Source organism: Gorilla gorilla, chromosome 3 (assembly GCF_029281585.2).
Source record: "Gorilla gorilla gorilla isolate KB3781 chromosome 3, NHGRI_mGorGor1-v2.1_pri, whole genome shotgun sequence".
Classification (NCBI taxonomy): Eukaryota; Metazoa; Chordata; class Mammalia; order Primates; family Hominidae; genus Gorilla; species Gorilla gorilla.
The window spans coordinates 13,095,540-13,109,216 of record NC_073227.2 but is presented as its reverse complement, the minus strand read 5'-3'; the positions used below and the strand labels follow the sequence as shown (position 1 = coordinate 13,109,216).

The following is a 13,677-nucleotide window of genomic DNA, read 5'->3' as shown; positions in this document are numbered from 1 at the left end:
GCCCACTCCTAGATTGCCATAAGCACCCATCTGGGAGAGGTCTCGCCAGGGCACTAGGCAACTCTCCCAAGTGAGAGCATGCCCATTACCTCCTTAAGTGGGCAGTTGCAGCCACCTTCCAGAGCAGGGCCATGCTTCCAATCGCAGGGCCTTTCCTGGGGGCCTCTGCCTCCCCACCTTCTCTTCAGCCCTAGTGAGCTTCTCCCTCCTGCCATTGTGTCTCCTGTGCCCACCTCCTGGGCAACGCCCAGGCCTGACTCAGCAACTCACACTTCCACATTGCTTTGCTGTCTCCTCCCAGCCCCCTCACTGGCAGTTCATTGAGAGCAGGGGGCTTCCTCATGTTTCCCCCTCCTCCATGACCCCGTCAGCCAAGCACATGGACCCCAGTGCAGCCAAGGCTGGTGCCATGAGGGCTGGTCACATGAAGAGCTGCTGTTGAGGATGCCGCCATTGTTCTTCTGTGTCCATTATGGGAAGACAATCTGGAGCCAGGCAGAGCCTGAATTTCCCAAAGAAGCTGAAGTCTTCTTCTCTTGAACAGTGGGGACCATCTAATCTCTTGAGCCCTTTTCCTGTTGGCTTCTAGGAAGCTCAGAACTAGATGCAGGGGTGCACCCAGACCTGTCCTAGCATGCTCCTTTCCCTAATGACCGAGTCTCTCCTGTTGAATTATCCCATTCTCCATGGGTGCCTTTGACTTCAGCCTCCTTACTGGAAATTAGCAGAGCTGCTGTTTGCACACACTGAGCTGTGAGGTGACTTTCCTTGGAAGTGGATGATAGTGTCCTCTTCCCTTCTTGCCTCTCTCTTTCTCCTGGGACAGGATCCCCCTGGGGCCTAGGTTTGCTCCTTTGTTGTACAGGGGCTGTCCCAGTTAGTGCTGACCTCATCCCAGAACCCCTGGGAAATATCCCCTGTCCTCAGAGCTGTGTCCCCTCCCCAAGGACAGTGCAGACTAACTGAGGAGCCTGATAAACCTTAGCTTCATGGCATACTTGCAATTTAAAAATCCTTCTGAAGTTGACTGGTGTTTGTACTTGCTTTTCTTTTTTATTTAATAAAATCCAATGATCCAAACCCAGTTAATCTAAAGTTCTTTGAAATGAACCATCTTTTTATTAAATCAAGGAGATGTTAAGTGCATTTATTATTCTCGTCTGGAGGTGGGGTGCAGAGGCCTCTGAGGGGCTTTCAGGGTAAAGAGTGGCCACCATGCATGTTGGGGGAGCCCCAGGAGGGCTTGGGGTCCAGCCAGCCTTAGGACCAGAGTGTAGCCCCACATGGGGTGGTGTGGGGTGTTTGATTCATGGAGTGGGGCCGTTTGTGGGCATCTGCCCCTCTGTGGACTGTGGGGAACAGTGCAGTTCATAGGTGGGAGACCTCTGGCCTAGGGGGTAAACGCCTCGTTTATCCTGTGGCCCACAAGCCAAGGGAGAGCTGTAGGGAGGGGAGGGGACAGGGACAAAGACATGTGCTTTCCCTGGTCTCAGACATCACAGAGTTCCCAGATCTCTGACATCACAGGATTCCCCGATCTCAGAGGCCACAGGGTTCCTCAGTCTCAGAAGTCACAGGGTCCTGTGGTCTCAAAAACCGTAAGTTTCCCTGGTCTCAGAGTTCACAGGGTTCCCCAGCCTCAGAGGTCACAGGGTCCCCTGGTCTCAGAAGCCAAAAGGTTCCCTGGTCTCAGAAGCCATAAGGTCCCCTGGTCTCAGGCCCCTGTGCTGGGTAGAGTCCTGAGTCCTTCCCAATAGTGGAAAAGTCTGGGGAAGGCAGCCCAGCCACCTGGCAGGAGCAGGGCCGGGAGCAGGACGGGCAGGGAGGCTGGTGGCCCCATACTTGGTGTGTATTCTGCTCACCTCTCAAGTTCAAGGAGAAGAGGCTTCAGAGCCCCCTATCCTGAGCACAGTGAGTCGTGCTTTCCCCAGCTCTGGCCCAGGGGCATTACCAGGCCTCTGCTTTCCCGCCCGCACAGTGGGTCTAAGTCAGAGGGGACCACAGTCATTGTTCAAATGCTGGCTCTGTGTCTTGGACTCCCGTGAGCCAGAGGTCCCGCCCTCCCGCTTTCCTTCTAGCGGGGAGACGGGCCACAAAAACGCCCCCAGATGCCACAGATCAGAGTGAGGGGTGCTGGGAGGAGGCTGGGGCAGGGCTGGGGCCTCGAGGGTGAGGGCTGCATGACGGGGCAGGAGACCTCTCTGAGGAGGTGACCCACCTCCAGCAGAGACTGTGGGAAGGGAGTGGGGCAGGCTCTGGAGATTGCAGGGGACTCCCAGGCAGTGGGAGCGGGAAGGGCCCATGTCCCAGGTGGGCTGTGCAGGTCCTGTCGAGGATCCCACCCCCTGGATTTAGAAGCCACCTAGAGAGTGATCCCCTGGATTTACGCCTCCAGCCTGGCGCCTCCCGCTCCAGGCTCAGATGTGCAGCTGCTTGTGGGATGGACCCACCAATGTCCACAGGCAGTTCCCACTCAGAGCACCTGTCAAGACCCCCCTGCTCCTGCAGCCGCACCTGCCGTCCCCACTCAGTTATGTCAGCCTTGTCCCTCTGTCCCTCTGGACTTCTCACATGCCTCATCCACTGTCAGCGAGTCCATTGTCCCAGCCTTCAGGATGCATCCACCCCGGGCCTTGTCGCCACTCCGCCTCCACCTCCACCTCCGGGTCCAGCACCGGGGCACTGGCTGCCCTGGACCATTACCTCTCTGGGCTCCTCCGGATGCTGCCCCATCCCCCACAGACCCTCCCACAGCCAGAGAGGCCCTTTCAAAACTAACGGCAGATCACATCTGGTGATTCAAGGCCAAATCCAAAGCCTTCCAGGGCCCACTGGACCCATGGGTCTGGCCTCCCGGCCAGCTCTGACCCCATCTCCCACATGGTTTATTCATCAGCTGTTCATCTTTGGTGTGTTTAAATATTTGGTCCATTAAAAACATTTAGGTTATCTGTGTTCTTACTAGTAGGTTGTGAGAGTTCTTTCTACATTCTGGATAGGAGCCCTTTATCAGATAAGCAAATTGCAAATATTTTCTCCCAGTCTGTGGCTTGTCTTTTTCATTCTCTGAACAGTGTTTTTAAAGAGCAGAAGTTTTGTAAATTTTGATGAAGTCTGTTTTTTATTTTTAATTTGTCATGCGTTTCGTGTTGTATCTAAGACGTCTTTGCTAACCCAAGATCAGAAAGATTTTTCTCCTACAATTTCTTCTAGAAGTTTTACTTTTTGAGGCTTCAGATTTAGGACTGCGATGCATTTTGAATTAGTATATTTTTAAATAGTGCAAAGTATAGATCGAGGTTTGGGCGTTTTTGTTATTTTTGCCTTGGAAATTCAATTGTTCTAGCACCATTTGTTGAAAGACTGTTCTCTACTGAAGTGCCTTCGCACCGTTGTCCAAAAGAGAATGACCATGTGCCATTCCAGCTATCTGTGTTTAGGCCAGTATTCAGTACTGCACTGGCTCGATTACTGTGGCCTCACAGTAGGTCTAAAAGGCAGGCAGTGTGAGTCCCCCGACTTTCTTCTTCCTTTTCCAAGTTGTGTGAACTCCTAGACCCTTTGCATTTCTATATGCATTTCAGAATAAGCTTGTCAATTTCTACAAAAAGAAAAATAAAGCCTGCTGATGATCTGATTGGGATTGCATTGAATTTACAGATCAATTTGGGGAAATTTGGCATTTTAACAATGGTAACTCTTCTGATCCAAGAATACAGACTACCTCTCCATTTATTTATATCTTCCTTAACTTCTCTCTGCAATGTTTTATAGTTTTCAGTGTACTGGTTTTTGGGCATTTTTCATCAGATTTATTCATAAGTATTTCTTAATTTTGATGCTATTATAAATGATGTATTCTTTTAAATTTCAGTTTCTGGTGGTTGGTTAAGAGAATATTCAAATTAAAATGATTTTTGGATGTTCACCATAAGATATCCTGTAAGCCTGATAACTCACTTACTGCTTCTAGAAACTTTTTTTGTAGATTCCATCAGATTTCCTACATAGATGGCTATGCAGTCTGTGAATAAAGACAGTTTTACTTCTTCCTTTCCAATCTGAATGCCTTTTTTTTTCTTGCCTGGCTAGAACTTCCAGTAAAATATTGAATGAAAGGGGTAAGAGTGGACATCCTTGTCCCGTTCGTGATCTTGGGGAGAAAACATTCAGTCTTTCACCATTAAGTACGATTACTAGCTACAAATTTGCATAGGCATCCTTTATCAGGTTGAAAAGTTCCCTTCTATTTCTGGTTTTTATTGGGAATAGATGTTACGTTTTGTCAGAGGCTTTTTGTGCATCTCTGGAGATGATCATATGGTGTTCCTTTCTAGTCTGTTAATGTGGTAAATTGCATTGGTTGATTTTTAAATGTTAAACCAAGTTTGCATTCCTGGGATGAACCTCACTTATCACTTATTTGTGATGTATTGTCCATTTTTTTTTTTTTTTTTTTTTTGAGATGGAGTCTCACTCTGTCACCCAGGCTGGAGTACGGTGGTGTGATCTTGGCTCACTGCAACCTCTACCTCCCAGGCTCAAGTGATTCTTCTGCCTCAGCCTCCCACGTAGCTGGGATTATAGGTGCCCACCATCATGCCCAGCTAATTTTTGTATTTTTAGTAGAGATGGGGTTTCACCATGTTGGCCAGGCTGGTCTCAAACTCCTGACTTCAGGTGATCCACCTGCCTTGGCCTCCCAAAGTGCTGGGATTACAGGCATGAGCCACTATGCCCGGCTGTATTATCCTTTTAAATGTATTTATGGATTTGATTTGTTTAAAGAATTTTTGTATCTGTTTTCATGAGGGATATTGGTCTAGTTTTCTCTTCTGGTTTTTGTATTCAGATAATGAGGTCAGAAGTAGCCACTCATTTTCAGTTTTCTGGAGGAGTTTGTATAGAATTAGTACTATTTCTTCCTTAAACATCTGGTAGAATTCTCCAGTGAGATCTTTTAGGCTTGAAGTTTTTTTTGTAGGAAGATTTTTAACTCCAAATTCAATTTCTTTAATAGATGTAGTGCTATTTGCGTTATCTATTTCTTCTTGAATGAGCTTTGGTGGTTTGGAAATTTCAAGAAATTTGCTTCTTTTGTCTAAGTGATTAAATTCATTGACATCAAGTTGTTCACAATATTCTCTTATTATTCTTTTAATATCTGTAGAATCTGTAGTGATGTCACCTCTGTAATTTGTGATGTTGATAACTGTGTCTTTTTGTCATGATCGATCTTGCTAAAGATTTATCAGTTTTATTGATCTTAAAGAATCAGCTTTATTTTTTATTTTCACTATTGTGTTTCTTTGATTTACATTCTTATCTTTATTTCATTGATTTATACTCTTCATTGATTCACACTCTTCTTTATTATTGATTCACACCCTCAGCTTTATTATTGATTCACACTCATTAGATTCACACTTTATTATTGACTCACACTCTTACCCTTATTATTGATTCACACTCATCTTTATTATTGATTCACACTCTCAGCTTTGTTACTCATCCAGTCATCTTTATTATTGATTTGCACTCAGCTTTATTATTGATTCACACTCATCTTTATTATTGATTCACACTCATCTTTATTGATTCACACTCATCTTTATTATTGATTCACTCTCTCAGCTTTATTATCGATTCACACTCTTATCTTTATTATTGATTCACACCCATCTTTATTATTGATTCACACTCTCAGCTTTATTATTGAGTCACACTCTTATTAGATTCACACTTTATTGACTCACACTCTTACCTTTATTATTGATTCACACTCATCTTTATTATTGATTCACACTCTCAGCTTTATTATTGATTCACAGTCATCTTTATTATTGATTCACACTCAGCTTTATTGATTCACACTCATCTTTATTATTGATTCACACTCATTTTTATTATTGAGTCACACTCATCTTTATTATTGATTCACACTCATCTTTATTATTGAGTTACACTCAGCTTTACTATTGATTCACATTCATCTTTATTATTGAGTCACACTCTCAGCTTTATTATTGATTCACACTCAGCTTTATTATTGATTTGCACTATCAGGTTTATTATTGATTCACACTATCAGCTTTATTATTGACTCACACTCAGCTTTATTGAGTCACACTCTCAGCTTTATTATTGAGTCACACTCTCAGCTTTATTGATTCACACTCAGCTTTATTAATTCACACTCAACTTTATTATTGATTCAGACTCTTAATTATTTTTTTTCTTCTGGTTATTCTAGGTTTTATTTGGTCTTTTTATAGTTTTTAAGATGGAAACTGAGGTTATTGATTTGAGACTTTTCTTATTTTCTAATATAGACAATTTAGTACTATTAATTTCCCTCTACCTCTACAACCTACAAATTTTAATATATTATACATTCATTTTTATTCAGCTGAACATAATTTCTAATTTCTTTTTTTACTTATTTGAAGATGAGTAATTTAGAGTGTATTATTTAGTTTCCAAGTATTTGGGAATTTTCTAGATACCTATTATTGATTTCTAATTGTGGTCAGAACTCTTATATAAAATGAAAATTCTAAATTTATTGACTCTTGCTTATTTCTGGATCTGAGACACCTAACTCACAGATTGGAGCAGCTTGAGGGATGGAGACACTATCTCAGTGAGTTGCGTGTGCAGTGCCCCAGCCACAGGGCCTGGCACATGGTTAGTACTCACTGGACATTAGCAGCGAGTATTGTTTTGAGGAACACCAGTGGGAGGTGATGAGTTCAGTTCCAAGCAGGGAACATTTGGGGAAGCAGCAGTATGGAAGCCAGAAAGGAGAGCCCCACTGGCCACTGGGGTTGGGTTGGAGCTCAGCTGGGAGAGCAGATGTCGGAGCTCACATGGTTGGATGCAGGATGCGGTGGACATGAAGCCACCTGTGGGGCGAGCCACACTAGAGCTAGAATACCCCTCAGCTCCATGATGACGGTCAGGAGAGGGCAGCTTTGCCAGACCGCAGGGGGACTGGGCCAGCTCAAGCAGAATGACACCTGCTGCTTCCTGGTCCTGCAGGGGAACTTCTGTCCTCTGCCTGTCCCCTGAGGGAGCGTGGTGGCTTTTCACAGCAGCCCTAACGGAGTCTCACCGTGTTTCATTTCCAGACTGGAAGAAGCGCTTCATCGGCATACGGATGCGGACGATCACACCAAGGCGAGTGTCTGAAGAGTGCCATCCCCTGCTACCCCTTCCTCTCATCCCTCACCCTGACCCTCCCTCCAGACCCTGGCTGGCTGTGTTCGGCTCCTTGCAGGTGCCCAGACGGGCCGATGCACTCAGGCCTTTGACCGTTGCTCAGGCCAGTCCTTTTGCTTGGACCTGTCCCTCTTTGCCTTATAGATTCCTTCTGCTCTTTCAGGACGCCATCGCTTTCCATGGCTGCTACAACAAATTACTATAAGCCTGGTGGCTTAAAACAGCAGAAATGTGTTCCCTCTCAGTTCTGGAGGTCGGGGATCTGAAGTCAAGGGATCAGCAGGGCTGCACTCTGCCTCTGAGGCTCCAGGGAAAGCTACTTCCTTGCCTCTTCCAGCTTCTGCTGGCTCCAGGCATCCTTGGCTTGTGGCTGTCTCCCTGCAGTCTCTGCCTCTGTCTTCACTTGACCTTCTTTCTCTCTGAGTATCTGTGTGCACATCTCTCTCTCGTTTCTCTTATGAAAACATCCATCGTTGGAGTTAGGGCCCACTCTAAACCAAGAAGGTCTCTTCTCAAGATCTTCAACTAATGACATCTATAAAGGTCCTATTTCCAAACAAGGTCACATTCTGAGGCTCTGGGTGTACACGAATTTGGGGGAACACCATTCTGCATTCCCAGGACACTCAAATGGCAGAAGGTGCCTCCTCATAGCACACAGAGCCCTGGCCTCCCTCTCCAGCCTTGAACTCATCCTGCTGTGTCGGAATCACCTGTGGTGGGACTGCCCCACCCCATCCTGCCTCCTCGGCTATCAGCTCCTTGGGAGCAAGGACTGTGACCTACTCATTCCTCCACTCTGTCCCAAAAGCAGGTCCACTGCAGAGCAGGTGCCTGGAAATGCTGAATGAGTGCAAGAAAGAAGGGGCTGGGGGAGAGGAAGCAGGGGCAGGATAGAACGGAGGCTGGAAGTGCAAACTTGAGCTTCAAGGTTTGAAGAAGGGAGAGGTCACTGCATCGGGAGCCTAGGAAGAACTCGAGAATGCTCAAGTGACCATTTCCTCGAAGCACACAGTCCCTAAAGCTGTCATTCCTCCTGTTTAACCAACTCTGCTAATCTAGGGGTGACATTTGAAAAAAATCATCAATGTCCAGTATGCCAATTTATCTTTTGTTTTCTTTCTCTTTTATCTGTCTGTCCATCCCACCTCTGTCCAGTCTCCTGTCTGTCTGTTCCATGACTCAGCATTGTCTGTTCATTCCATGACTCAGCATTGTCTGTCCATTCCATGACTCAGCATTGTCTGTCCGTTCCATGACTCAACATTGTCTGTCCGTTCCATGACTCAGCATTGTCTGTCCATTCCATGACTCAGCATTGTCTGTCCGTTCCATGACTCAGCATTGCCTGTCCATTTCTCCTTCTATCCACCCATCCAACATCATTCCTTCATCCATCCATCCATCCATCCATCCATCCATCCATCCATCCATCCTCCCGCCCCTCCTCCCACCTGTCTACCCACTCTCTCTCCTCTCTTCACGCTTCTAACCAGCTATTGCTACCACGTTTCTCTTAAGAAGCACATCTGGTAGGGGACACAGAGTGGCCAGTGGTGGGACAGGGCAGCATGGGGGCCCAGAGGTGGCTCCTCTTCTGGCCTGGTGCTGGAGGGAGGGAGGGGCAGCGTCATACCAAGGAGCTGGGCAAAGGCTCAGAGGAGGGGCCTTGACGGCAGACTCTTTCCAGCCTGGTGGATGAGCTGAAGGCCAGCAACCCGGACTTCCCAGAGGTCAGCAGTGGAATTTATGTGCAAGAGGTTGCGCCAAATTCACCTTCTCAGAGGTAGGCTCTGCCAGAGGAGATCACTCGAGGCATGGGGCAGGCGTGAGGTCTGGGCTGGGGCTGCCCCACTGACCTCATGTGACCTTGAGCTTCCCAGCAAAGTGACCGGGAAGGGGCAGGTGGATTCTAGCGTGTCTGCTAAGCCAGAGGAGGCTGGAGAGCTGAATGGTCCCTAGAGCCCTGACTGTGTACGTCCTAAGTCCACAATGTCATTTCCTTCGAGAAGCAGAGGCTGAAGAGTCCCTGTTGGGCTAAGAACCCACTCCAAGCCAGACTCTTTCACCAGCTGGGGATGAGCCTGGTTCCTGGGTCTTTCTGGGACTCAGCTTCCTCACTGTAAAATGGAGATAATTCAGCCTTTTTTTTTTTTTTCTTTTTTTGAGACAGTCTCCGTCTTGTTGCCCAGGCTGGAGTGCAGTGTCGCGATCTCAGCTCACTGCAACCTCTGCCTCCTGGGCTCAAGCGACTCTCCTGCCTCAGCCTTCTGAGTAGCTCAGATTACAGGTGCCCACCACCATGCCCTGCTAACTGTTTTTGTATTTTTAGTAGAGATGGGGTTTCACCATGTTGGCCAGGCTGGTCTTGAACTGCTGACCTCAGGCGATCCACCTGCTGCGGCCTCCCAAAGTGCTGGGATTTCTACCCCCAGGAGACTTTGTAGATGAAATGGATAAAGGATTGCTTTCTTTGAAGTCTTCCAGTACTAGAGAAATGTTAAGTGTTGCAACACCATAGGCTGAGGCAGGTGTGCAGCGACACTACCACACGCTGGCATGGCTGACCCACCCCCAAGAAGGGCTCTGAACCAGTTGCCTCCCCTCCTTAGCCTCGGTCTTCATCTGCAGTGGGAAAAATCCACATATAAGTGGACCCACACAGTTCAAACCCATGTTGTTCAAGGGCCGACTGTACTGTGCATCCTCAGAGGCTGGGCTTGAAGGTGGGAGGCCCCGCGTGACCTTCTGTGATGAGCACAGACGGCACACTTGTCCTGCCCGCAGCAGGCCTGCAGTAAAAATTGTTGAAATTGGGTGAAATTTTCCACACACATCTCAGTTAATCCTCACTGCAGCCAGGGAGGTGCAGGCTGCTGCCCTCACCCATTTTACAGATGGAGGGACTGAGGTTTAGAGAAGTTACTCTTCCAGGTCACACAGCTGGCATGTGAGGGTCCTGATGCTGGTGCCCACGCAGCTGAGCACACTACCATCACCTTCCTTCCCGTCAGTGGGGAGGTCTCAGTGAGCCTCATGCAGAGAGAAGGCTGGTCCCATGAGCTCTGCCTCTCACATAGATGTCTTCATAACTGCAGTAACAGCAGAACCTACTCCTGGGCCTTTATAATTTGCAAAGTGCGTTTCCACATAGGACAGTGGACATGAAAACTGAGGCACAAGGGGACAGAGTGCCTGGCCCAGCTAGGAGGTCTGCAGCGGGAGCTTGAACCCACCTTTCTGATGCATGGGAGAAGCAGTTTGAAAGGTTGTTTGCCTGTCGTGTGACATTGGTTTTCTTCCAGTGTGAGAGCTTTGGGGCTGGGGCACTGTTCTTTCCCATCGAAATGACTTTTGTTGAAATGTTGTCATTGACCCTGACTGTGCCTCGCTCTGGGCCGGGCCTGGGAAGGCTGTGCCTGGGGAGGCGGTGGGTGGTGACCCCGTCTCTCCTGTTGGCAGAGGCGGCATCCAAGATGGTGACATCATCGTCAAGGTCAACGGGCGTCCTCTAGTGGACTCGAGTGAGCTGCAGGAGGCCGTGCTGACCGAGTCTCCTCTCCTACTGGAGGTGCGGCGGGGGAACGACGACCTCCTCTTCAGCATCGCACCCGAGGTGGTCATGTGAGGGGCGCATTCCTCCAGCGCCACGCGTCAGAGCCTGCAGACAACGGAGGGCAGCGCTCCCCGAGATCAGGACGAAGGACCACCGTCGGTCCTCAGCAGGGCGGCAGCCTCCTCCTGGCTGTCCGGGGCAGAGCGGAGGCTGGGCTTGTCCAGGGGCCCGAATTTCCACCTGGGGAGTGTTGGATCCACATCCTAGTGCCGGGGAGGGAAGCCCAACATCCCCTTGTACAGATGATCCTGAAAGTCACTTCCAAGTTCTCCGGATATTCACAGAACTGCCTTCCATGGAGGTCCCCTCCTCTCCTAGCTTCCCGCCTCTACCCCTGTGAACACCCATCTGCAGTATCCCCTGCTCCTGCCCCTCCTACTGCAGGTCTGGGCTGCCAAGCTTCTTCCCCCGTGACAAACGCCCACCTGACCTGAGGCCCCAGCTTCCCTCTGCCCTAGGACTTACCAAGCTGTAGGGCCAGGGCTGCTGCCTGCCAGCCTGGGGTCCCTGGAGGACAGGTCACATCTGATCCCTTCGGGGTGGGGCGGTGGGTGTCCAGCCGGGAGCAGGCACTGAGTGAATGCCCCCTGGCTGCGGAGCTGAGCCCCACCCTGCCATGAGGTTTTCCTCCCCAGGCAGGCAGGAGGCCGCGGAGAGCACGTGGAAAGTTGGCTGCTGCATGCGGAAGCTTCTCCTCCCCAAGGCGGCCATGGGGCGGCCTGCAGAGGACAGTGGACGTGGAGCTGCGGGGTGTGAGGACTGAGCCGGCTTCCCCTTCCCACGCAGCTCTGGGATGCAGCAGCCGCTTGCATGGAAGTGCCGCCCAGAGGCATGCAAGCTCCTGGGCATCACCCCCTCATCCAGGGAACGAGTGTGTCTCAAGGGGCATTTGTGAGCTTTGCTGAAAATGGATTCCCAGTGTTGCTTGTACTGTATGTTTCTCTACTGTATGGAAAATAAAGTTTACAAGCACACGGTTCTCAGCCAGCAGGGCACTGGGGCAGCCTACCCACCACTGGCCAGGGTTCTTCCTGGGGATCCATCTAACACATGACTGGGCATACCTGCAAAGACACGGGCCTTTAAAGGGTTTCTATGACAGCTGAGCATTGGGGCACACCAGGTCTCGGGGTCATGTGGTGCTGTGGAGGGCCGGCTCCCAGTCAGGCAGCCCGGCTCAAGTCCTGGCTCCTCCGCTTACTTCTGGCTTCATGGTCTTGGGCAAGAGATGTCCCCCTCCCTACCTTGGCCTCTACCTCTGTCCAGCAGGAAGGCTGGCTCTGCTGCGCTGACCTCCTGGATGCCCTGGGATGCAAGGTGACAGGTGCAGCACTTGGGAAGCCACCCGGCTTACGGGGAGCTCCCACTAAGGCCCACTGTGCACGTCTGGTCACATGAAGAACCCTTTCTCACATCTATTTCACCCTCCCTGCCACCCATCCAGCAATGGGGAAACTGAGGCAGAGAGCAATTTCAATGAGCCGGAGGTCCAGGGACACTGCCCAGAGTAGCTGGAAGCAGAGCACTGGGAACCGTGAACTTGCCCCCAACCCTCTGCTCCACCCAGAGTGGGCCACCCCTGCCAGGCCCCCAGCCACTCTGGCCCCATCTAGGCTTCCATCCACCTGCCAGGCTTAGGCAGCCATGTCCACCCTCCAGGCCCTGCTCTCACTCCCGCCTGCGGCCTGGGCTCTCCACACACACACTGGCCCCAGAGAGTAGGCCGTTGCCCCTCAGTCTTTGGGCCCTGGCTGAGAGGAGCCTATTGGGTGTTAGGGGGCTGAGGTCGGGAAGAGGGCATGGAGAGCTGTGACCTTACCAATTATTGGAGAGGCGAGCACTTGAGGGAGGGATGAGGGCCACCAGGGAAACCACGACCCCCATTCCCACAGCTCTCCCAAATCTGGAGGGTCAGCGGTCACTGGAGTGACTTCTGGGGTCCTGTGGGTTCTGGGGGAACTGGGTCTGGAGGTTCCGCCCATTCACACTGTCCCTGCATCGGTGTCCACCACATGAAGCCACTTCTCCCTTGATGGCTGTTCCCACCTTGCGGGGGACAAGTCTTGACACCCCAGCTCAGACCACCTTCTCAACCCCCTGTGTCTGCCCTGCAGATGCCTCAGGGGAGAGCGGATCACAAATCCCAAACCCACCCGCTCACTCACAGATGGGCCATGCTCTGCCTCGGGGGAGAGCGGATCACAAACCCACCTGCTCACTCACAGATGGGCTGTGCTCTCCCAGCTCTGTCTGGGTCGCGTTTACCTTGCAGCCTGGCTTCGGAGTCCCAAGATCCCTTGCAGGGGCCTGAGGAGCACAGCGGGGCTGTGAGGTCAGGAGGCTGAGCTCAGATGAGACTCTGAGCCTCTGAGCCTCGGTTCCTCCACCTGTCAAATGGAGATAATGTTGTTTTCTTTCTTTTTTCTTTTTCTTTTTTTTTTTTGAGATGGAGTTTCACTCTGTCGCCCAGTGGTGTGATCTCTGCTCACCGCAACCTCCACCTCCCGGGTTCAAGCAATTCTCCTGCCTCAGCCTCCCAAGTAGCTGGGACTATAGGTGCCTGCCACCACGCCCACCTAATTTTTGTATTTTTAGTAGGGACGGGGTTTTACCATATTGCCAGCTGACCTTGTGATCCACCTGCCTTGGCCTCCCAAAGTGCTGGAATTACAGGTGTGAGCCAATGTGCCTGGCTGATAATGTTGTTTTCTTAACAGTTTGGGTTCCACTGAAGGAGATAAACTGGCTGCGTGAGCACTGAATTAAACAGCATGAGGAGGATCCTACTCACACTCCAGGACAGAATGTGCCCCCGAGATGTTGTCTCCCACCACCCTCCT

At 50.1% G+C, this 13,677-nt stretch overlaps 1 protein-coding gene across 2 annotated transcripts in view; it reads left to right on the top strand.

The window, feature by feature from the left end:
- Nucleotides 1–11,811, top strand: part of HTRA3 (HtrA serine peptidase 3) — a 38,459-nt gene extending 26,648 nt beyond the window's left edge. Inside the window, exons 7-9 of one of the 2 annotated variants that reach the window (XM_004038418.5) lie at nucleotides 7,131–7,179; nucleotides 8,912–9,007; nucleotides 10,684–11,811. In XM_004038418.5, the coding sequence (XP_004038466.1) occupies nucleotides 7,131–7,179; nucleotides 8,912–9,007; nucleotides 10,684–10,849 (311 nt within the window). In that variant the 3' untranslated portion in view covers nucleotides 10,850–11,811. Of the gene's footprint in view, nucleotides 1–301; nucleotides 1,085–7,130; nucleotides 7,180–8,911; nucleotides 9,008–10,683 lie in introns of those variants that run through there. The other variant, XM_004038419.5, reaches the window with a different exon arrangement.
- Nucleotides 11,812–13,677: the final 1,866 nt, after the last annotated feature.